The 26,369-nt window shown below is 37.8% G+C and overlaps 1 protein-coding gene across 3 annotated transcripts; it reads left to right on the top strand.

The window, feature by feature from the left end:
* Nucleotides 1–92: 92 nt before the first annotated feature.
* zgc:162952 (PKc_LIMK_like_unk domain-containing protein) lies at nt 93–25,853 on the top strand. 3 transcript variants are annotated; one of them, XM_053610434.1, is made up of 10 exons: nt 1,310–1,388; nt 3,892–3,984; nt 15,116–15,309; nt 16,384–16,505; nt 17,952–18,000; nt 18,640–18,789; nt 23,024–23,191; nt 23,363–23,446; nt 23,627–23,713; nt 24,682–25,853. In XM_053610434.1, exons 2-10 carry the CDS (start codon nt 3,954–3,956, stop codon nt 24,784–24,786), a joined length of 990 nt encoding a protein of 329 aa, XP_053466409.1. In that variant the 5' UTR covers nt 1,310–1,388; nt 3,892–3,953; the 3' UTR covers nt 24,787–25,853. The 3 variants fall into 3 exon arrangements, with proteins under 3 accessions (XP_053466408.1, XP_053466409.1, XP_053466410.1); XM_053610433.1 differs by lacking the exon at nt 3,892–3,984 and having other exon boundaries at nt 93–1,388; XM_053610435.1 differs by lacking the exon at nt 1,310–1,388 and having other exon boundaries at nt 2,163–3,984.
* Nucleotides 25,854–26,369: the final 516 nt, after the last annotated feature.

Here is a 26,369-nt window from a genome sequence, read left to right as displayed (position 1 = left end):
TAATATATAATCTACACTATTATTGCATAATTATAAATAGTGGCAATGTAATGAATTCCATTTCACATTTTGTGTTCTTGACCTTTAGCAACAGCCTGCACTTCACCTAATAGGCCTGTAGGTGGCACTTGGACTTCATTTAAACACCTATGATCGTTTCATCAAATGGTAAATCAATACAAGATGCAATACGTAAGAAAGAGTAAATTGAACACTACCATTACTGCGACTTCCTAATATAGAGATTCATATTAATAGATAATAATAATAATAACAATAATAATAATAATAATAATATGCATGCTTCAATATGTTCCATCTGATCAGCATAGTCACAGAAAAGCTTTCCAAGACCAGGAAATAGGGATTAGCTACATGTGGGGTATGAAGGCTAAGAGATCCAAGTTGTCATTGGAGCACTAGGAATAGTGAGGGAAGGACTGGAAAAATACACACACTGCATCCCAGGAAATATCAACATCCACGTACTATTGAAGATCACGTTCTTCAGGACAGCTCATATCCTCTGTACAGTGCTGTCTATCAAATAGAACATCATTATCCACCCTCTAGTGCCCAAGTCCATGGTTTGGACCCAGCTCTAACGGATGTACACAGCAAGAAGGGAGACTATACTACTACTACTACTACTACTATTATTATTATCATTATTATTATTATTATTATTATTATTATTATTATGAATCCTGCTGTACTCAATGTTCCATGTTCAGGCTTGTTCATGATAAATGTATGTAGGTTGATTGAGATGTTTAATGTATAATGTATGAATACACACATCATTTGCACTTCTGATAGAAACACTCAGGCAAGATTGTAATGATATAAGTGAGTCTCATCCATGCTCTCGCTTTGTGAATGTTAGAAATGGCAGAAATAGCATGATGAATCATTAGCACTGCAGTGTATGTGTCAATCTGAACAGGTGGCTATAACACTGATGCATCACAGCAAGGGAACACAAGCCAAAAGAGAATGTGCTATTTATGCACAATTTATTTATTCATGTATTTATTTGTTTTAAAACATATTCAGGATGTTTTTGTGTGTGTGTGTGTGTGTGTGTGTGTGTGTGTGTGTGTGTGTTTCATCCCATTTACATTTAACAGTAGTGAAATAAATACATTTGAGAAAGAAATACTCTGAACTGAGTGAGTTCTCCTGGTGTTAACAGCCACTGGTTTCTATGACAACCGATCAAACGCGCATGTTCATTAGCATATTTGTCCCCGCCCACGCAGTGGTGCATGAGGGAGAGAGAGAGAGAGACAGGAAGACAGACAGAGTCGGTGTGTATGAGTGGACGTGTTTAAGCGATGCTGCTTTAAACACACTGTATCTTTCACACACTGAACCTGCACTTCACGGTAAGTGAATACTTGTTTTAGTTTCTCTCTTTAACCCGTTTAATCCCAAATGTTTTCCTTTTACATAGTTATGGAACAAAATGCATGATTTTTTTTTAAGTAGTGAAAATGTAGGCTAGGTGTTATTCTTGATCACAGTTAGAAAACAGACTTAAAAGTTGATCAGTTATAGTAAGTTGTTTAAAAATGGGCATACTGGGGTTATAATGTCTTTTTCCTGTGAAAACAACACCTGGAAAAAGTGCATTTTCTGCCATTTTCAAAGGAATGACTTTGTAATGTTAGTTCTAACATTAACTGACTTGTTTCATGGTCATTCCACAAGATTGTATATAAATATAAATGGATTTTTTTTATTATTATTTAAGTATGAGGTATCATTGTCTGATAAAAAAAAAAAGTCAGCATTGGCAAGTTGATGTGGTAAAAGAGGAATAATAATAATATTAAAAAAACATCAGTCATAATTGGTAAACCACATAATTAAAAGTAGGTTGAGTAATTAGACTATTTTTTTTAGAAATAGTTAAAACCATACAGTACGATAGACAGAACATCAAGAAAAAGTGGACTGTTTATAGCCGTTTAAACGTAATTTATAACTGCAATGTAATTGCTTCATGGTAACTCCACAACATTAAACATAACTATAAAGGGATAAAAGGAATGACGTTGTTTTATAAATGTAACTATATCATGTCTATATATGTCTTGATTGTTTAACTTTTTGATCTTTTGTTATAAAAATTCACAAAAATACTCTGCTCTCATGGATATCAAACACAACACAACACAGGTTTATCAAAAAAAATATCGTTGTTAAATATAGGTGTGCAAGAATTATTAGCACTCTTTTAGTCAATACTTTGTGCTACCTCCTTTTGCCAAGATAACAGCTCTGAGTCTTCTCCTATAATGCCTGATGAGGTTGGAGAATACATGGCGAGGGATCTGAGATCATTCCTCCATACAGAATCTCTCCAGATCCTTCAGATATCAAGGTCCACAGTGGTGGACTCTCCTCTTCAGTTCACCCTACAGATTTTCTATGGGTTTCAAGTCAGGGGACTGGGATGGACATGACAGGACCTTGATTTTGTGGTCAGTAAACCATTTTTGTGTTGATTTTGATGTATGTTTTGGATCATTGTCCTGCTGGAAGATCCAACCACGGCCCATTTGAAGCTTTCTGGCAGAGGCAGTCAGGTTTCCATTGAATATCTGTTGATATTTGATAGAGTCCATGATGCCATGTATCCTAACAAAATGTCCAGGCCCTCTCGCAGAAAAACAGCCCCAAAACATTAAAGATCCACCACCATATTTAACCGTAGGCATGAGGTACTTTTCCATATGGCTACCTCTCTGTGTGCACCAAAACCACCTCTGGTGTTTATTGACAAAAAGCTCTATTTTGGTTTTATCTGACCATAGAACCCGATCCCATCTGAAGTTCCAGTAGTGTCTGGCAAACTGAAGATGCTTGAGTTTGTTTTTGGATGAGAGTAGAGGCTTTATTCTTGAAACCCTTCCAAACAGCTTGTGGTGATGTAGGTGACTTCGGATTGTAGTTTTGGAGACTTTCTGACCCCAAGACACAACTAACTTCTGCAATTCTCCAGCTGTGATCCTTGAAGATTTTTTGGACACTTGAACCATCCTCTTCACAGTGCGTTGAGACAATATAGACACACGTTCAGTTCCAGGTTGATTCATAACATTTCCAGTTGACTGGAACTTCATAATTATTGCCCTGATGGAGGAAATGGGCATTTTCAATGCTTGTGCTATTTTCTTATAGCCACTTCCCATTTTGTGAAGCTCAACAACCTTTTGCCGCACATCACAGCTATATTCCTTCGTCTTACCCATCGTTATGAGTGACTTAGGGAATTTGGCCTATGTGTTACCTCATACTTATACCCCTGTGAAACAGGAAGTCATGGTTGAACAATTTTCTGTTCATAGTCACCTAGGTGTACTAAAAAAAATTCAAATACCAATGGGACTATACTTCAAATATATTTTTCTCATATGAATTCATAGTGGTGTCAATAATTGTCACGCACACCTATATTTAAAAAATATATTTTTTAATAAACCTGTGTTGAGTTTGCAATTGTTTGATATCCATGAGAGCAGAGTATTTTTGTGATTTTTTTTCAACAAAATATCAAAAGGTCGAACAATAAAGACAATTTTTCACAGCCTTCTTTGCTCATATTTACCATATTATGTAATGGTGTGCCATTCGTCATCTGGAGTTAAACCAAATGTGTCAATCACAGAAAATTACATCTTCACATGTTAGTCAGACCTTCATGTTCAGCACTGCAGTCAGGTTTCATCCTTAGTCAGATTCTTCATCGTGCACTTCTTTGTTCTTGTGTTCAGTTGTTGCATACAGTTGCTTTGCTTGTACACTGTGGTTGTGTGTGTGCGTGTGTGTGTACCTGTTCATTGCTGCATATGTGTCTGCTTTTCCTCTGCGCTCTTTCATTAGGACTCCATCAGCTGTCCTACACTGTAATGCTCTGACAGACTGTTTCTACACCCAGCCTCAAGATGAATGTGAATAGCTTATTAAACAAATGGAGTAAGTAATAAATACTTAAATTGCTCACAATTGAAGTTGATTGCTGATTTTATACCTTGTAGGATGTTGCAGCTCTCCTTTATATGAAAGGAAACTCCAATCTTTGTAAATTCCTGAATGATGTATAATTGGCTAATCATTAATGCACTAGTATTGGAATTTGCACTTTGATATCACAGGAGGAAAAATTAGCTTCTTATAAATACATTACACAGTACAATAATATTTTATAAATACAAATTTAGATTTTATGATTCACTGCTATCCTTAAACAATACTTAACCAGATATTATTAAAGACCTGACCACTGTCTAATATATTTCAAGGTATATATACAGTATGGAGCAGTATACTCAAAGTATAATATTTTGTCCTTATTCCACAACACTATTAAATTCTGATTGGACAGAAAGTGTTGGATAAGTTTCTATAGCAGTGGCCTGGACAGCAGCAAGGTTTATATTAATGCGCTCATTCTACTCCATTACTGTTCTGTAGTAACCATTAACACATACCATGGCTTTACATAAACAGAATGTAAGCTGTCTGTGAGAAAATATTTATTTAGCATTTTTTGGGAAAGAGTCACCAGTGCTAGTGCAAGCACTTTGTAACAGTCAAAGCCTAAAGCTAGAAATTCAAGCTTTCAAACACAGGAAAGTTTTCAGAAGAAGTTTCTGCATTATGCTGCAGTTTCTGCATCATTATAACATGCACTTTTGTCTTATTTGTCTGAACTTCACTTGTGGATGTTCCATAATAGTAAATGTTACTATAAATGGATAAAAACGTATGTATCATTCTTTAATAAATAAAACATATCATAGTTGGCAAATTGCTGTGGCATAATAAGAACAGGAAAATGATTAATGATGGGGGAGGGTCTTTACATCCTGAAGTTGATTATTTTCCAGTAGAAATATTTTTCATTTCTCTTATAACACATCAATTCACCAAAGATCATTTAATATTGTATTCTTTGCAGATCTTCAAACTCCATACTAGTTTTTATATGCTTTTCTGGAATAAACACACACACACACACACACACACACACACACACACAGACAGACAGACAGACTACTGTAGGTGTCATTCTGCATGGTAAGTGCGCAATCAGCATTGCTCTTTTCTAATGTTACTCAGAAGTGTTGCCTCAGTAGGTTTGCAGCCATCTTATCCTGTGTGGTTTGTCTCCTGCATCACATTTAAAGGGCCAGGAAGCAGATCGCTGTCATGCTGCTGTTGATGGAAATATAGCAGTTAGTTACTGACAAACAGCTATAAGAGCATGTTTGCATTATGTCTGCTCTTTATATAATAGCAATGATGTCCGCAATAGCATGTGTTGTCAAATTGAGGCATATATTATTTTCCTGTAATACCACTCCACCATGTGTTTTATTCTTTATTTAATGCCCAAAAAAACTACTAAAAATGGCCTAGGAATAGTCTATTACTACATATAACCATGAGCTATCAGTAACCGTGAAGTAATTTGGAAACTGTATTCTTACTATCCCAAATTGCTAGCCGGCTAGATACTACAGTAAGTGCTAGTAAGCTTAGTTCACATTGTCCCATCTTGATTGTAAATATAACTATACCATAACAATTGAAAATTTGTTCAATACATAACAGAACTTATCTAGACATCTAAAGTAGCATACTGATACCTGCACTATAAGTGTCCATTGGGTGCCAGTTCATCCTTTATTCTTGAACCTGACTTGTTCGAGAATTTAATGACATCACAACCTGAGCTCATACTTAACCTTTCCTGAATCAGTGTTGTACAATAGTACAGAGAAAATACTATGGAAAAATATGGCTCGTGCTCTGTGATGACGAATTTGACTCACCAACACCAACCTGCAATATATAATCAAAATCATCCGATCAAGATGATTTTTTTTAGTTCATTATAGGTTTTTTTTTAGTTACCTCAAAGCAGTTGGTAAAGAAGACGCAAATTTATTTTTTTAAAAAGCTACAAATCCTGTCTTTTTTTATGACAGCACTGTTTCTTTAATACCCTCTCTGATGTTAACCTTAGAGAGCTATTTAGAAACCACTCTTATGTAATGTAATGTTTTTTTTTAAATGAACAGTACCTAAGAGAATTTTGCCCTTTTTTCTGCCATTTACCTCATCACCGAGACCAAGCTAGTGACTTAATTCAGAGAGTGGCAGTGATCCTGTAGTCTACAATGACCCATGAAATACACACTCCTCAATCCTCTCTCATTCCTTCTTTCATCCTTTTTCTACGACTGTAGCCTATTTGTTTGCTCTAGCTCTTAATTAATGAAGGCAAATTCCTGTAAGGAGTAAGGAGTATTTCACTCGTCAGAGTGCGAGATCCTCCCTGTCGATATCCTGGACTGCCTTTCCCTGTACTTTAGCATTAGGCAGGAAAATGCACTGTCTCACTTCCCCTTTCCTCACATCTCACTACACACACACACACACACACACACACATACTACCACATTCTTGTATGAGGACTGACCTCTAAACTGTTTTGTGTTCACTCTCTCATGGTTGAATCCTTGGCGTTTTCAAGGTTTAGCAAATACACCTTTCATTGCATTACATTATCAGTGAGAACATGTGATAAGGCTTCATTTGACCTCTTGAATTAATTGTACAACATAGTCCAAAAGTCTGTCCACTACTCAGAAAGCATAACTTAAAGAAAGAAAAGAAATTATATTTATGCTGGGTATTAAGAGATGCATCACTCATCAATATGTTAGTATTTGAATTAAATTGAATTATATTGCCTCATAATGATTAATAATTGAAGCACAAGGTGTGCAAAGAGGTTAAGAAATGATTAGGAGCTATTATAGAAACGTTTGACTTTGTGTTCTCTTTCTGTCTATAAGAGGAAGACGCACCAGTTCCCATTGATACTACTTCAACTTTTTTTGGTTCGCGTTTCTAGTTCACTACCACAAATTCGTAAGCATGTGAAAGTGGAATACTACTCAGGTACTGTATGTTGTAATCGCACGTCATTGTGCGACCTTTCTCCACCTTAGGCCTCGCTCCAGTTCTACAGACTCAGCGTGACTCTCAGGAGCAGAAAGCATTTAGCACACCATTGATCCCTAATGGGGATGTTTGGCTGCTCATGTTGTTGTTAACAGGACAGGCAGCTTTAAAAGGAGGCTTTGTGGGAATGAGAGAAATGCTTCTCTGTGTTGGAAAGAGTAGTGAGTTAAGAGCTGGCTGCTGTAAATGCCTCTGCAGCTAAGAGCATATTGAGGAAGTGCATGACGTGTGAGTGTGTTAATCAAGTAGAAGAAGGGGGAACCCGCAGGAATTGTTGCTGTTCGGTTGTACAGATAGAAACAAGCATCTGATATGAGATTTATCAATTTGAGCGGAAATGTTTAAAAGTACCTCTATCATACATAGTATAATAGTATAGTAACATTTAGTGTTTTTTTTTTATTGGGATCTCCTCCATGATGGCTAATTGTGATTTAGTTTGGTATTTGGCTCATTACCACTGTGCAAAACTGACAATATATAGCCTCAATGACACGCAAATATACTGAAAAATACTGAAGTAAGTCTTCTTCAGTAATTGCTTTATCATGGTCAGGGTCATGGTTTTTTCAAAGCCTATCGAAGCCGGGAATGCGTGGTGTGAGAAAGGAATACACTCTGGATGGGATGCCAGTCCATCACAGGGAACCAAAGAGACACATCCACACCTAGCTTAGCCAAATCCACTTACCACCATGTTTTGGGAGGTGTTAAAAAACAAAAAAAATCTTGTTTTTTATGTTATATTCTGATATTTTTGGCTACTCTTAAATAAATTGAATTGCCAGAATGACAAATCCAGTCTCTGAGACTGAAATCCCACTTATTTCTACCGTCTGACAAATGCTAACTCATATACTATCAGTTACCTACCTCGTTAGCTATATGCTAATGTTACCAACAGTACAGTGCAGCAGTTCTTGCCTGGTTTTTATGACTACGATCGCATCATACGTTTAATCTGAAATTAGCTCTGCACTTCAATCCTGCAATGACTATCACACCCATATGTGCTTTTTGAACATCCCACTCCAGAGATCCAGAGTCCCCCCGTTTGCCGTTATAATAACCTCCAATCTTCTGAGAAGACCTTGGCAAACCATGTCTTTATGCACTCGTGTACAGGGGCATTGTCATGCTGGAACAGGTTTGGGCCCCTTAGTTCCATAAAAGACATCCTATCCAATTGTTTGCTTCCAACCTTGTGGTAACAGTTTGGGGAAGAACCACATACGGGTATGATGGTCAGGTGTCAACAATATTTTAGCCATTTCACTCTCAGATTATTTTGGACTGTTGTTCCTCTTTGCCTTCTCTGTGCATCAATATTGGTTCATATCTAAACTAAAAGTGGCAGCATAATTACATGTCATGTAATGACAAAATGCACATTGTTTTCAGATGAAGCCATTGTCTTGGAGCATCTGCTTGATGTAAACATACCCAGAAACAGAGAGACAGAAGTTTACCACAGTTGTTAGGAATGTCATGTTGCCCACTGGTTTGCCCTATTCTGTAGAGCTGAAGTGGGAGAGAATGTGAGGGGGAGAACATTGAGTCCTTTGCCAAAGCTTTCTCAAATACATCTGGTCTAAACCATGCCACACAATCTGATCTCCATTTCCACATTAACTCTGTAAACGCCCAGGTTATCATTCATTCATTCATTCATTCATCTTTAGTAACCGCTTCACCCTTGTCAGGATTGCAATTTCCAATAATAAAAAGAATAAATGACACAAATATGCATCAATAGGGTATTCAGAGTCAAGTTACTTAATTAATATATATTTTATTTATATTTTTATTTTATTTATCTAATTTGACAAATCAAAATAGCGATCAAAACTTCATGAATGAATGAATAAATCAAAAGCTTCATGTGATATTTTACAAAAGAGAACAATGATAGGTGTGCTATTTTATATCAAGTGCTATTTTATAAACCATATTGTTACATTAAACAAAATTTGCAGTAATTAATGTCATTAATGTGATAATTGCAACTAGGATTATTCATGTAGGAGTATTCATATATTGCGGATATAGTAATTTCCTATTACATGTTTATTTCAATACTTGCCACCGTCTCTTTCATATATTATTGTATGTTTGTTTTATAATTAATAAATTATCTCTTGCTTTATATTACATTTGCCAGCAAAGTAAAAATTAAAAACTGTCTTTGGTCCTTATTTTCTATCCCTAGACACTGGTAAAATTGACTTAAGCAGGTCTGAATATGAGGAACTTTTCCTGTGTTAGTTCTGACATAACTTTTGGACTAAAAGAATAAAGATAATATCAATAAATAGTATGTATAGGTACATTAAATTCACAGTGTTATGTACAGTTATCTGATACAGTATGCACAATGAGAGTTGAGTTTATATACAGTACATTATTAGTATTGTTATAAAAAAAAAAGGGAAAATACAAGGAAAATGTTTCTCTAATGTTCTCCCCATAAGACACATCCAAATATCCCATTAGATCAGCATTAAAGGAAATTCACCTTTATCACACTGCAAAATCAACACGAGAGCAAATCTTGTATACACAAATTAACAGACATTTGCACGGTTTGTGAGATATTCATGCGTATGTGATGTGTGAGCTATTATTTCAAGCAAATATTTGGACAAACATTTGTTGCTTGAGCTAGAGGAGAAACGGTGCGGTCATTACTGACACGGTCATTTCTGTCTTCTCTCAGCATGAGTTACTGGAATGTCAGAGTTGTGTACAGACGCTTTACTGTCTCTCATGTATCTGTGAAATCGGCACATCTTTCTCGTGACGCCATGCTTTTACATGACTGGACGCTAAGCTTGACTTGTAAACATTATGCATGCCTGCTGTCATCTATCCACTCCTTCTTTTTTTCTTCAGTCCCTCAGTAACGATGGTATTTTGCACTCAGGGTAGAAAATAACTGAATACTTATAGGAAAATAATCAACGACGAGGCGGTGTGAGGGGGCTCGACATGAACCGGAGTTATGATTACCACCCTGAAGATGAGTATTTCTCAAACAGCATTCCCTGAAGTGTTATACAAGAATGAATTGCCACGGTTAACATTTTTCTAATTAAAGAACAATACACCATACAATACACCATACTGCCACATAAAGTTACAGCGTTTCCTCTGACTGTTAATTACTGACACTGGAGACTCAGTGCATAAGCAATTTTATTAAAGATAACTTCACCATGTCAACATGTCATTTTAATCCGTTGCTATGTCAACACCTCGTGATCAATCAGAATCAAGCATTCAACAGCACTATGGCATGAAATAAACATATATATGTATGAATACCAAACAGGGATTACAAAAAAAAAACACTGTGGTAATCATGAGAATAGTTAATAGGGAGAGACTTTATAAAGCCAGACAGCACAGTGCCACCATGTCTCAGGGAAGTTCATATTTACAAAAGATTGGACTCATAATTATCACACATATACAGATAAGATAAGATAAGATAAGATAAACTTTATTGATCTCACACTGGGGAAATTCCCTCATTACAGCAGCTTTTTTTTTTTTTACACAAAAAAACAAATAGGAAAGAATACATATTAAATAGGAATAGAATTGAAAAAAAATGTCTAAAAGATATATATACAATAGGAATAGAAAAATAAGAATAAAAGTAGTAGTAGTAGATTAGCAGTAGTAGATCTCAGCAACCCTGTATGAAGAAGTTACTATTTAGTTAGTAAACTGCGGTTTTAGAGCAGGAGCAGGCGACTCACTGTGCTGGAATTTGCTCACTTGTGTGACTTGGTAAATTCCTGCCAAGACCAACTTAAAAACTATTCGTAAAACGTAATGCTGTAAAACATCTTTGCGGATGGATGACGGATAACGTCACATTTTGATTTAATAACTCGTCTTCTCCAGGAAGTTGTATTTCTGTGTCATTTCTTTTTTTTAAAAATGTGTCAGGTATTGCATGGTAAACCCAGAAACAATGTTTAGGCTCTCTCACATGCTAAAAACATGCTGCGAGGTGGACTAGCTCTTCTAAATGACATACGTTACATTATATAGATGCATGGGTCAGGTCCTGCTGGTTCATGTCAGGGATGAGCAGATACAAAATCTGATCCAGAAATGTTTAAAACCTTTAATAAACTCTGACATCATCTTGCATGTACATAGAGAATGTACTGCAAAGAAAACATTTGTGCACGAGGGAACAAGGAACTTATTAGTATTATTAGCTGTGTTTGTTTGTTTTTTTAACACTTCTGGCATGTCTGTCTGTGGGTGGGTTTGTGCCTGAGAAGAGAGAGAGAGGAGAGAGAGAGACAGACAGATAGAGATAGTCAGAGAGGAGAGAGTAAGAGAAATAAGAGAAAGAGACAGTAAGAGAAACACAGATACAGAGATAAATGAATAGTGAGAGAAAAACAGAGAGCGAGAGAGACAGAATACAGAGAGAGAGACAAATACAAAGAGCAAGAGAGACAGAAAGACAAAGAGGGAAAATAAGAGAGACGGGTAGAAAGAAATCAGAAAAAGACAGACAGACAGACAGAGAAAGTGAGAGAGAGAGAGAGAGAGAGAGAGAGAGAGAGAGAGAGAGAGAGAGATCATGTTGTAGAGAACGTGTGAGAAACCATGACAGTCCTACAGCTGCACTGTAAGTGTTTTCTACATTGAGGCTGTATAGGTGTGTGTGTGTTTGTGTGTGTTTGTGTGTGTTTGTGTGTGTGTGTGTGTGTGTGTGTGTGTGTGTGTGTGCGTGTGTGTGTGTGCATGTGCGTGTGTATGTGCTACTGTCCTGATGAAACAGCAGTAGATCATTTGGCCGCAACCACAAAATCAGGCCACTTGTGTAAGTGTGTCAGTCTGTAGTTTTCCCCAGCTGTGAGCTCTTCACTGTAACTGCCTTCCCCATGACACTAATGACTCCAGCCATGTGTACTCATATCACCTGCAGAATAAACATGTGCATGAACCAGCACTATCTCCTGCCAATCAATGTGAGTAATACTGAACATGCTAGATTGTAGTAGGAATATTGTCCACATGCCGCGGGACCATCTGGTGCGAGTTGTAGATTTAACGCTTGTAACCAAAAGTCTACTTTACACTATTTTTCCCTTAGCATAAATAAAGTCTGTCAGCCAAAACCGAGTGGAAGTCAGTCTCAAAGCCAAGCCAGCGACAGAGTAAGACAGTGTTTTAAATAACCGATTAATTAAAAATGCTTGGTGTAATTTGTAAATATTGTGTTCAATTTGAAAAGGATTTTAAAACTGTGTAAGAAAATGATTTGGGGAGTTGCAAATTTTGAGTTTTGCTTTTATTAACCATTGAGCTCTTTAGACCTGGTAACCCTGGTGCCACTTCTTGGAGTTCTTGTTAATCATTGTAGATTTGTAAAGGAAAAGGCCACACAGAACGTGTTGCATAATAACCTTTATAATCAACATGTGATCTTCAACGGCATCCAAAAAACCTTGAAGTCGACCATTTTAGTTTAAACATCTTTATCAACGTATTGGTTTATTTTCTTTGCTTAATAAATTTCTAAATGACCCACAATGCCATTTGACTACCTGCTGATAGTTATTCTTGCTTCATCTCTACCTAAAGACAGCAGTGCAGCAGTGCTTTAACCCTTTAGTCTGTCCGGGTCTCTCACTTCCTCATCTATTCCCTCTGCTCAAACTGATCAGCTTCCAAAGCTGACCTAGTATAACTTGTATATCTTGGAGTCCAACGTCTCCACTACTTCTATGTTGGATTTCTCATGTTGAACGTTGCTAGAAAATGATAAGTGAAACGGAAGCTTTTGTTTGTAGAAACTAACAGCGAAACCTGACTGTCATCCCTTTTGTTTGGATAATGTCGAATTTGTTTTGTCTGTTAAACACTACTGTAACATTGCCTTCCTGTGACATCAGCACAACAGATAACCGCTAACCTCTCACAGCAATCAAGAAAATACAGCACCAACTAACAAATTAGCACCAGAAACTCTAAGCAGTCACATCATGGATATTTCACTATTAACATTTTATTGTTTCCTTTCATTCATTTGAGCCAGAAATTTGGTTATCAATCTTGCTAAATTTGAGGTCTAAATTTGACCACCCCTACCTTTGACTGTAGTGATTGAAAGCCCATTGAATGTGAACCTGTTCAGAGCTCTCCTCATCACCATTTTAAGATTTCATTATTTATCCTCCAACATTTTGTTCCACACAGCTCTGATATATATATTATATATATAAAGCTAATTGAGCACTCCTGACATCAAAATCAGGCTTTCACTTTCATCAGCCCACACTTCCACCTACATGAATGAAGTGTCTGTGTGTTGGTTATGATTAACTGTTCAGACCAAGCTTCAGGTTTGCTTTATTAATATGTTGCTTATTCAGGCTGGTGCTCTTGATGTGAAGTAGTTCAGACATCACAGAGTAGTATGGGATGTAAAAGCTCAAATATTAGCTGTTAATCTTTCTTAAGGACACGTAGGTTTTGCTATCATCAATTATTACAACCACAAAAAGTGACTTCATTCATAAGCACAAACTTGATGTGCGGTGGCCTTGGAAAACAATTCACATGGTGAAATTTTGAGAGTTTTTCCGAATATATACTACAAACTGACAGTGGCTTGGTGGTTAGCGTATTTGCCTAGCACCTCTGGGGTTGGGGGTTTGATTCCCGCCTTTGCCCTGTTTGTGCGGTTTGCGTGCCCTGCCCTGTGCTTTGGGGGATTCCTCTGGGTACTCTGGTTTCCTCCCGTCCCGTCCAAAGACGTGCATTGCAGTCTGATTGGCATTGCCAAATTTTCCATAGTGTGTATGTGTGTGCGATTGTGTTCTGCAATGGGTTGGCACCCCGTCCAGGGTGTCACCCTTCTTGTGCCCCAAGTCTCCTGGGATAGGTTCCAGGCTCGACTGCGACCCTGTGTAGGATAAGCAGTATGGAAAATGGATGGATACTACAGACTACTGTGTTGAATTGTGATATGTTTCTCTTTCGCATGTAAACAGAAGTAAAGTTCTAGCATTTTAAAGTCTGGTTTCCTAAAACATTCAAAAATTCTATTTCATTCCAATTTAACTGAACAATACCAACAAACTGTGTAAAAGCAAACGCTATAAGTGAAGCATAATACACATAGGGGAGTGCTGTAACGGGGACTTATCAATGATGGAGTGATGAAGCGGAGTGACTGTCAACAACCTGAAGTTGATTATTTTACAATAACGGGATGTCCTGAAGTGTTTCATTCCTCTTACATTACAGTAATTTGTCCTTGATTACAATTTGGTATTTATTCACACTTTTAACTCTTTATAGTAATATTTAATGTTCTGGAACAACCACGAAACCTCAGTCTCTTGCCAGCTTCTCATTTTTTCTCTCTTGAAGTTAATAAGACAAAAAAAAGTTTTTTGTTTGTTTTTTTGTTACAAAGAAACCAGAAAATGCATTATATGACTGGAAATGTCCTCCGTCCTGAAGGCTCTGAAAACTGACTGTTACCAAGCACTGACACCTGAGACTTCTTCCATAAATGTTCAATTAACAGCTCCTAACAGGAAGATTCAGCATGTTCATACATGTTTATACATCTTTCTTTTTAAAATCTGTTGATTTTTATGCACGGCGTTATAGACAATTACTCAACACGTTCTGACCAATCAGAATATATACTATATTGACTGAATATATACTATATATTGACAGAATTTGCTTTTACTTTTACATGAAATAAATAAAAGCCTAAAATAATAAATATGACCATGAAAACTATGTCTATCTTTATACCTGGTTTTATTCATAGCTGACAGATGTTTTCCCTGAATTCTCATCTACCTTAATGTGAGATTTACAGGAAACCTAGGCAATATACATGATTTTGGGGGAAATATATTGGTGTTTTCTTGAAGTAGACCTGTCAAAGTATGTAATAGGCTGAAAAATCCAATTTTGGTCAAAAAGAGCACACACATGAACAGGTTTTATTTTTTAGTCTAGTCTGTGCACCGTGTACAGGTTTAATGTCCTCTTTACAACATCTGTGTTGTAGCTCAGATCCACAGGATGTGTGAAGTGGATGTGTCGTCTGAACCGAGCAGTCCAACGCTGTACAGCGAGTCATCAGATGCATATTACCACGTGGACCGCTGGCAGAAGCTGCGCACAGCCGTGAGGAAACTCGAGTTCTGGGAGAACTTCAGCCATGAACTTATTGGGAGCGGCTTCTTCTCCAAAGTCTATAAGGTAAGAAAAGGCCGTGCGGTGTCACAGATGTTGGGATGTTTGGTGGTTTCTCTCAGATAGTTCCCACTTAAGTAGAGCCTATGGAATTCTAATGGATTGAAAAAAATTAGACATGTATATGACAATTTTGGTTGAAAACTATATCACAGCAACAATTTTATGCATGCACTTACCATTGGATGTAAGAGAAAAATATAGGTTGCTTTATTTCTCTGTAGAGGAACTAGATGGTATTAAACATGTAATAATATCTAGGTTATTAGAGTACTTGCATGTTGAGTATTCAAGTACATAGCAACTTGTGTAAAATGATTAGGTAGGTTCTACAGTCCAACAATGGGTTACATAATGGGTAAGTACTTAGTTTTACACTCAGTGGCCACTTTATTAGGAATACCATACTAGTACTGGGGAGGACCCGACTTTGCTCTCAGCCTAATTTCATCATAGCATGGATTCCACAAGCTGTTGGAAACATTCCTTTAAGATTTTGGTCAATGTTGATATGATTGTGTCACATAGTTGCTGCAGAATTTTCAGCTACCTCATCCAAAAAGTGCTCTACTAGATTCAGATCTGGTGACTTAGAAGGCAATTAAAGGCACCGGACCAGTTCGAGATGACTTGTGCTTTGCTACATGGTGCAATATCATGCTAGATGTAGCCATTATAACCTTGATGGTTGTTGGGTTTTTTTTTTTTTGCACTATTTACACTTTATACTGTTGTGCATGAAAATTCCAGGAGTTTTTGACATGCTCAAAACAAGGCCGTTTGGCACTAACAACCATGCCACAATCAAACACTCTGAGATCAGATTTTTTTCTCCCTGATTCTGATGTTTGACACGAACATAAAGTGTATCTCCATTATTTATAAATTATAAATTTTATAACATTGTTTTTGTCAGTCCAGCTGCCATGTGTTTGTGTTTTGAGGGTGGGGCTTGAGAGAAGTTTAAAGTGTGGGACTGAAGTCCTTTGATATGTAAATATATAATTTACATATGTGATTTCTTTACTCATTGTGCTATTTGTATCCCGACATCCTGGTTTTGTGTGTCCTGCCTTTCAGGTGATGCACAACAACACGCGCAAGGTGATGGTGGTGAAGATTTATAAAAATGACGTGGACCAGGACAGCATTGTCCGAGAAATCAGCCTCTTACAGAAACTTTCTCACCCCAACATAGTCAGGTAACTGTCCCTCTTTAAAAGTGTTAACCCTGCCCTGGATGTTTCGCATGCAAGGCGATCCTTCCATCCAGTTAGACCTTTCCTGATTTCATCAGTACCTGGACTGCTTTATATACTGGTGGGAAAGTGGTGGCTTGGCGATTAAGGCTCTGGGTTACTGATCAGAAGGTCATGGGATTCAAGCCCCAGCGCTGCCATTCTGCCACAATTGGGCCATTGAGCAAGGCCCTTAACCCTCTCTGCTCCAGGGGCACTGCATCATGGCTGACCCGGTGCTCTGACCCCAGCTTCCTGACATGCTGGGGTATGCAAAGAAAAGAATTTCACTGTACTGTATGTGATCGATAATGACTCATTATCATTATTATAATACAATACAATCTGTTTTTTGTTTGTTTTTGGTTGATCTTAATCATAACCCAGAACAGAGGTACACACTAATACTTTTTATTCATCTGACTTCATTGTATCCAAGTTACTGATACATGTGAACAAACAGAGCCTGTGACGTTGAGTACTGCCGGTATCGAGTCAGAGGCAACATGACATCATGGGGCATTTTATTTGTCTAAGCAATCTAAAAGTGGTTTGTTCCTGTGCGTTATGAAAGCACAAGACTCTTCGGTGTCACAGCTCTACAGTTACCTGGTACCAGGTGTACTTTGCACACAGTTTATCAGGCTGTTATGCATTTAACGTGCTTCACAGTGCTTTCTGGAGATTATACTGCAGTTCGATCTTTCACTGTATATCAAAAATATCATGAATGAAACATGTTTTTAAGTACGTCCTCCAGCCACTTGAACAGGAACAACTGTACAAATGGTCATTCCTGCAATTAGCACACCAGCCAGTCGTGTCGCAGCAGCACAATGCTTAAACTCACAAAAAAAAAAATGTGATCTCACTGACCTTGATCATGGCCTGGTTGTTGATGCCAGACAGGCTGGTGGGAGTATTTCAGAAACTGCTGATCTCCTAGGATTTCCACACACAACAGTCTCTGGGGTTTACATTGCGTGGTGCGAAAAACAAACAAACAAACAAAAATCCAGTGAGCAGCAGTTTAGTGGATTGTTGAAGATTGGAAATAGACCAGGCAATATTCTTCCCAATGTTCGCCTGTCCAGGTTTGGTGAGCCTGTGCCCACTGTAGCTTCAGATTCCTGTACTTGGCTGAGAGGACTGGAGCCCAATGTGGCCTTCTCTTGTCGTAGCCCACTTCGTTTAACTTGTTGTGAATTCTGAGATGCTTTTCTGCTCCCCATGGTTGTAAAGAGTTGGTTATTTGAGTTACTGTCAGCTGTAGTTGTAGGTGTACTGGTTTTGTTTTTTGAAACAGAGGCACCTAGACAAAGCATAAAGCATAAGGATTATAATCCGTACTATAGTCAGCATTAATATAGGGCACACGTGATTATTTCTCCTTTTCCGTCATTGTTTCAGGTATCTTGGTATCTGTGTGAAAGAAGACAAGCTGTATCCCATTCTAGAGGTGAGGTCCATGTCTCTGTTAGTTATTTTCTCCTATATTATGTGTCTGACTGCACATTTGTCACCTCATACACCTGATGTCTCTCTCTGACACTGCTACAGATTTTGCCATGTACGTTTAAAAGTCTTTCCTTCTGTGAAGCTGTTATCTGATAGGTGCTTAGTTGCATAATGTTAAGCTGTAAACTTTAACCAATAGGAGGTAGGATGTGGCAAGGCAGATTTGCAATTGGTGGGTTATGTTATAGCACTGCTTTTGTACCAGCTGATAGCTGAATATGCAATTTGGGATTGCTTATACAGTTTATCCGCTCTCATTTTACAGAAGCTCTGTTAGACAAATATGGCAACATGCAACATGTACTGTAGTGAACGGATCAGATAGAACAGTGACAGAATAAACCTCATCCGACAATTGAAAACCATGCTAACTAATGACCAAGTTAAGAAGCAACAACACTCTTTTCCACATTTAGAAGTCTGTATTTATTTATTTTTACTAGACAAATATGCCAGAAAGTGACACTTTCTGTGAGTCACAGAGTTGATTTCAAGTCCTGTACACAGGTTTTTAGCACCTTCTTGCCCTAAACAATTTTTTTACCAGTTTGTCTGCCTTCATTTGCGGATGTGTGTGTAGTATGTTAGCGGAGGCTGTCTGGAGGAACTGCTAGCTCGGAAAGATGTTCCTTTGTGCTGGAGGGAGAAAGTGGACCTGTCCTCAGACATCACCAGAGGAATGATCTACCTCCACTACAAGAACATCTACCACAGAGATCTCAATTCCAAGGCAAGCCTTAGAGCAAACAATACCTCTTCTTTTTTCTTTCTTTCCTAAATTCTAACTGTTTTTGTTTATTCATAATGCTTTTTATAGAAATCCATGGCACAGAGCCAATATTCATATCTGAGCTTTGTATTGCCCAGCACTAGAGAGGCAATGTGTGTGTGTGTGTGTGTGTGTGTGTGTGTGTGTGTCCGAGGGTCATTAGTTGCCAGGATTCCCACAAGTGCTCACCAAGCCTCTAGTGATGAACAGCAGAGTTAAATCAACAAGGCCAGGCCATTCTTATGCTAATACACTCACTCCCACTCTCATACGTTGTCTCTTTCTCTCTCTCTCGCTCTCTCATGCACAAAAACATACACACACACAAACACAGCCGTTTCCATATCATCTGAAAATGCATAAGGCTTGCTGAGTGTATAGTCCAGCCTCACGCACCCACACGCTCTTTTCATGTTTACGCTGCCCTCGGGTGAGATCAGCGACCCATTTGTCAGCCATTTAGATAAGAACAATTGAGCAGCAGGGAACAAAACTGAGCTCACACACAGCACTGTGATGTCCGACACACCAGCTACCACAATGAATAGGCGCCTTTCACACATAGCTCTGTGCAGTTGCATAAACTTGTGCCAGCCTGTGAAATATGTGAACTCTGGTTTCCCTTGGCATAAAAAAAAAAAACAAACCACAGCCATGCTGAAGCACACAGGTTGTGTCTGATTTCTGAAGTGACTGACCTTAATATTTCCAAAGTCCGAAACTGCAGTGTAATAAAAGCTTAACAATTAGAAAAGGGAGTTATGAATCTAACACTGGCAAGACAATGTGTTCTATTTCAAATAATATGTCTAGTTAAGGGATTTCAAACAAAATAGCACTAAATTTTTTCTTAACACATCATCCAAGGGTGAAGTTCATAAGGCTACATGATACCTACACTACATAAGCATGTATAACATATTTACTCTTATAGGAAAAGAATCAACAGTAGGCTTGTGTGACATAACCATATTATTGTCCCTACATGATATTATGTTGCTGCAATATCCAGTGATGTTTATGACTGATTATATTATATTATATAACCATTATGCATTGGTTTGATGAGGTAACTCAGATTCTCTCTTGTTTGGTCCGTGATTCCTGAATCAAAGGCTGGAAGATTCCCCAAGTACTCACATAATCAGAGGCCACTGCATCTGGAAATAGTAAAATAACAGTCATGCTGGAGGCTGTAATGCAGGCCAGATGCTGAGCTCAGAGAGAAATCCATTTATCAGCACTTTCTTCCTCAAAGCTCCCATTAGCCCATGTTTCCAGTGGGACTTTTGGAGCAAAAGACAGCTGTTACTTCTTTTTTTAAAAACTTTAGTTTTTACGTCCTTATGTAACGCGTGAGTACCAGTATGTGTGGGGTGTAACGTAAACCCACTAGCTGTATCTGTTACTGTTACCTAAATATTTGTATCTGTATCTGGATTTAAATCCAACGTGGGTGTGTCGTAAACCAGAAGTTGTTTGTTTGTTTGTTTGTTCTTTAACTGAGATGTGTGCAGGACTGTTTTTAAATACAACTCCCAGTTATTGTTTCTGTTTGTATCTGCCTGCAACATTTTCTAACAAATTTAGTTGGTTGTATTTCCCAATAGATAAAAACATGTAGTCTAATTTAAACCACCTGAACCCTGACCAGGCTGTTACTAAGGATGAGAGAATGAATGGTGTAAATGCAGTGTTAACATAGGCTTGTGGTCTTTCTTTGTCTCATGAGCTGTAAAAATCTCTGTATGCCCTGTAAGCATTTGTGGCAAGCTTTCTTTTCAAGACAAAAATAAATAGCGCACCTCCTATTCATATTTGTATCCATTTAGGACACATTATCTGTTCTTTCTGAAGAACGTATTTTGTATTTGGTTACATCTGTACAGTATGAGTATTCATCAGATTCTCCTGGTGCAGGTCCATGCCTATTTTCTCACTTTCAGCAATAATGCACACAAAACGAAATGTACAATAGCTTCCGCTTGTGAAAAACCTTCAGCCTGTTAACAATGAATGAGTTACAAACCAGTTCCATGTGGTGCTTTGTGTCATAGTATCATGATGACTCTTTAATCAATTCCCTGAAGTTCTTCCCTCACTGTTTTTTTTTGTCTTCCAAACCCACCATTCTGTGCTCAATATTGCAAGACACTACATAAAGGTCTCACACCTGGCAAGGACTCAAACTAAATTTAGCACTTGGGAGGCTACAGGCCAGATTCCCAAAGTACTCACATAATCAGAGGCAATCTGGATACACTAATGCAGTCCAGATGCTGAGCTCCACGTCTGGCCTGTTTACCAGCACCTGTTGCCCCAAAAAATCTCATTGGCATGTGTTTAACCTACTTCAAACAGGACTACAGTTCCCCTTACACTCATGCCAGCATCTGTGCCACACTACTATGGTCAGGTGGGGGTTTTTTTAATTTATTTTTTTTTTACATGATTTAAAGTCATCAGGCATGGAAAGAAGCGTCACTACTGATCTTGAGTCAGAAACCTCAAGTGAGTCATGTGTCTAGACAGGCCTTTAATAGAGCATGCAAAAAACAGGGCTTAGTTAGAGGCTGCTAATATGCCCTCGGGAAGCCCAGGGACATAGAGGATAAACCAGAGGGGTGATGGGTAGTGAGACCCCATGGAGGAACACAGCATCAGGATTGAATAATTCATGCAGTTGAGAGAGTGAAGATGGCAGATTTCATTGAACCAGGCTGGCGGAAAGAGCGTGTAGGAGTTCTGTTATAGCGATCAGTGATGCACTTCTCTTTAAAGCATTAGTTCTGCTCTTTTACTGGATTTCATTTACACTGGCAAGCAAATGACCTATATCTGATCATTTTTGGCTAAACCATGGGTTTGAACCATGTCTGTATCTGTATTCAGAATTGAAGCAGGAAGATTTTGCCCCAGTGATATTTTCTAACAAGTTTAGATGGTTCTATTTATCAAAACGTACACACTACTAGCCTAATTTAAGACACCAGAACCCTGACCAGGCAGTCAATAAGGATGCTGAAAATACATCGCTTGCACAGCACATTCTTGTTAATTAATACAGCCTTTCTTTAGTCCTGCAGACTTGATATATGACTGTTCATTAAAGTTTTTGTTTCATCCCATGGCGTCCCAATCCTCTAGATGCCCTGTATACCTTCGTGGCAAGAATTTTCTCCCCAATTTGATCACCTGCCAGTTTCTGCTGACCAGCCAGCTCTCTCCTATCATAACAGCAACGAACCAGGAAGGGTGAAGGCTAACATGTGCTTCCTATGAAACCAGCCAACCTCATTATTTTAAACTGCTGTTCATGTCACGTCACAGGGCAGCATAACACACTTAAAGTAATCAGAGGGCTGTTTGCTTCTTCCGCATACGTGAGCTCACAGACGCTCATGATTGGCTAGTGTCATTCTGATTGACAAGGGAGAGAGCGTATGCCATCCCTCCCACCTAGAGAGTATGGCCTAATTGGCTCCCTTGGCTCCCAGCCACAGATGGTTTTAGCATGAATTAACACATTATCTGTTCATTCTGAATAATGTATTCATATTTGATTACATAATATACTGTATATGTAATAGGAATAGGTATGTAAGTAATAGGACATGACTGTATGAAGTGGCCTGATGCAAAGTAGAGTTACTGTTAAGGCCATGACCGCTATACTCCTTGACAGCTTTTATTGTTCTGATTTCATATTTTTTTTCTTGTACACCTAAAAAATATTTTTATTTTTAACCTTGAGCTACAACAATGGAAAGACCACAGATTTGAAATCAACATCATGTTAGCCTATTGTGTGTATATACGAGACTGAGAGTGTGTAGAGATGGGACGTTGGCTTACACTGCCCTCTTCTGGCTCAAAATAAGTGCTACGCTGGAAATTAAGGAGGTTAAAAGTGACTTTTACTGTTTAATTACATGGATTTCCTGATTAAGACAATATTATCATCCAATTCCAAGAACCTATCTAAATCTAAATATCATATCCATCATCACCAGAGTAATTCAATATTTAAGGCTAAAAAACTTTCCACTTTAATCTTTCAATATTTATTCTACATCCTGCAAACTGAGACATACTGTACTGTAGTATGCAATAATACTTCTATGTACAGCTATATTTAAACCATTTTGATTTTTTTTTTCCTCCTACTGATCTCTCATTTGCTTTTCTTTTACAGAACTGTTTGATAAGGGTGACTGCCCGAGGCAGGGAGGCTTTGGTCACAGACTTTGGTTTGGCCAGGGAAGTAGTCGAACTTCCTGCCAAAGACAGGAAGCTGTCTCTGGTTGGTTCAGCATTCTGGATGGCACCAGAGATGCTGCGTGGGGAACCTTACGACCGCAAGGTGATGACAAACATTCCTAAAAATAAAACTGTTCATGTAATAACCACTGCACATTTACAACATCACCAGCAAATCACTTTGAGAAGGGAACTTAAACTCACTTTATGAGTCATTGTGCTTGTCTCTAGCATGCTGTTCTTAAGGTTGATTTGGCTTTTGTGTTATAATTAGGTCGATGTGTTCTCCTTTGGGATAGTATTGTGCGAAATCCTGGCCAGAGTCCCAGCAGATCCAGAAATACTTCCAAGAACTCAGGTAAACATATAAATATAACCATGGTCAAACACTGTAAGGGTTCAAATATAGCATATATGTATGAATGTATATATACATATAATTAATATGTCTGTGATTGATATTTTCGGTCTGACCTTACTGCTACATTTTCTCACCTTTTAATACTTTTATGTGTGCGCGTGTGTGTGTGTGTGTCAGGACTACGGCTTGGATGCTTCTGCATTCAAGAAGATGGCTCCTGGATGTCCACAGCGTGTACTCGACCTGGCATCTAACTGCTGTTTGGTATGTACCAGGTCTTCATAACACATACAGTGCTGTGAAAAAGTATTTGCCCCATCCTCATTTCATTTTTCTAAGTTACTTCAGAAATGAAAACAAAATCTAAGATAAAGCAAAGGCAGCCTGAGCAAACACGAAATACAGTTTTTAAATGATAATGTTATTTATTGAAGCAAAAAAGGTTATCCAATACCAACTGGGCCTGTGTGAAAATGTATTTGCCCCCCCCCCCAGTTAGTAATTCCCCAAATCTATGAAACTGCATTCATAATGTGGTTCAGCTAGACTAGATACAACCAGGCCTAATTACTGCAAACCCTGTTCAATCAAATCATATACAGGTCAAGGAGTTTCAAAGGAATATAACTAAGTAATCTTAGTTATAATAAAAATAAATAAATAAATAGATAAATAAAAAAGAACGTAAAGAAAAAAATAACATTTGAACATTTAGAAGTGCAATATGAACAATTACTCTGAATGACAGTAGTCAAATATAAGTGTATAGATATACTGTATTTATTTGTCTTTTCATAAATAAACTTTGGATTCAAAAAAAGTCATTTTGTCATTGCATGATATATATACACAGTTAAAGCCTGGAAATTTGAATAAGAGATTAAACAATATAATGTACACAATGTTCCCCTTACCCCAGTCAAGACATGTTCTGGGTTTCACATTGGCTTCTTATGTTTTGTGCTGGACCTAATTCTCAACAAGTAAATACTTAAAAAATAAATAAATAAATAAATAAATAAATAAATAAATAAATAAATAAATAAAAGCTTATAATCTCCAGTTAACGTGCAAAATTTATTCCTGAATCATCATGCAGTCACCTCAAAAGCAACTGTTTGGCTCAGTAAAGTCTATAAAACAGTAGAATATGAACATCATTTTCCTTTCTCCAGTGTAGAATTGTTCGCATCACCTGCATATCTTAATATATTTCACTGTCAAATATTCAGATAGAGGCATTCCGGAGGCCATCATTCACCGAGGTGCTGGATGAGCTAGCTGAGATCGCAGAGACGCTGGAGCCGCCTACACACACAGAGCTGACTACTGGCTGAGCTTGATCGTACACCAGTCCTAGAGAGAATACTGCATGCTTCTGTACATACACCCGAGCAGCCAAGCAAAATCTCTCACAGAATTCAGCCGGACAGACGGGAAAAACAAGGGCAGTGGTAACTCAGTGGTTAAGACGTTGGGCTACTGATCGGAAAGTCGTGAGTTTAAATTTCCAGCACTGCCAAGCTGCCACTGCTGGGCCCTTGAGCAAGGCCCTTAAGCCTCAACTGCTCCGTTGTATAATGAGATAAATGTAAGTCTCTCTGGATAAGGGCGTCTGCCAAATGTCGTAAATGTAAATGTAAATGAGAAGACAGAGCTGTGAGCCGGACTGGCATTATCAATGAAACAAAGACGCACAATATTCTCAGTGTTCTACTGCTGACCTAAGATCAGTTCAATACAGTTATGCAGAAATATCAGAGCTGCTGCTAAATGGACTTCTATAATCTATAATCATCACCACATTCAGATTATAATTCTAATTGGATCTTTGCTTAAGTTTGTAACAGTTTTCGAGCCTTAACCAGTCACACTTTTGGGACCTGCTGTGTTGCACAGGCTTATACCTCTTATTTTGATATAATCCAGACCTGGAGGATTGCAAAGAGAAAAGATGATGAGGAGGAGGAGGAGAATCTATTTGATATTTTTTGTAAATGTTTTGTACATCAAAAGTCATATATATACATTAAGTATTTTGGTACACAATCCTCCATATTGTATTTGTATCTTGTTTCTTGCTTTCTATTATAGTGTGCTTGCTGAGTTGTGTAAAATAGTTCTTATGTAATAAGGGGAGTTGTACAAACATAACTTCCTACCTAGTGATGTGTGGTTTTAGTTCAGGAAACCTTCTGCTTCCTCATGGGAGGACCATTTACACACACACTTTCATTCTCAGCAGTGTTTATGTTTTCTAACCCAGGAGGTCAATCCGTGTTTGGTAAAAGACTCAAGACTCAATAGGATTAAAAACTGTGCTAGAATTTTCTGTCTTGTTGTTTGTGTAGCACCTTATTGATCATTTCAGCTCCCTGTTATATTCTTTAATGTATTAAGTATATATATATATATATATATATATATATATATATAATTTTTGTTTTTTTTCTTAAATGAGGAAGTCTTTACTCTATGAATATTGCACAATATTTACATGTATAAATTATATACAGACATGGTCAAAACTATTGGTACCCTTCTGTTTTATCCAGACAGTGAAAGTGCTGAAATTAAAAGCTTTATGTCATCTATACGTGCATATTTGGTTTGCCGTGAAAGAAAACAAACAAATGTTTTACGTTGTCGACAATTTGGGCATTATGACCAGGATAATATTACTCACAAATATTCATATGAATTCATTATGCATTTGTTAGGATCCAGGTACATACAATTCCTTGCTTAGAAAAGGTCCATATAAGCAACAACAATGAATAAATGGTGAACATTTACCCTTTAAATCAATGGTCACCAACCCTGTTCCTGGAGATCGACCTTCCTGAAGGCTTTAGCTCCAATCACAATCGCGCCTAATTCACCATCTAATGATTGCCTTAAGAAGTTTTTAATCAACTAA

This window comes from Ictalurus furcatus, chromosome 22 (assembly GCF_023375685.1).
Source record: "Ictalurus furcatus strain D&B chromosome 22, Billie_1.0, whole genome shotgun sequence".
NCBI classification, from domain to species: Eukaryota; Metazoa; Chordata; class Actinopteri; order Siluriformes; family Ictaluridae; genus Ictalurus; species Ictalurus furcatus.
Note: the sequence above shows the minus strand (reverse complement) of the source record. Positions and strands in the feature narration are given on the sequence as shown.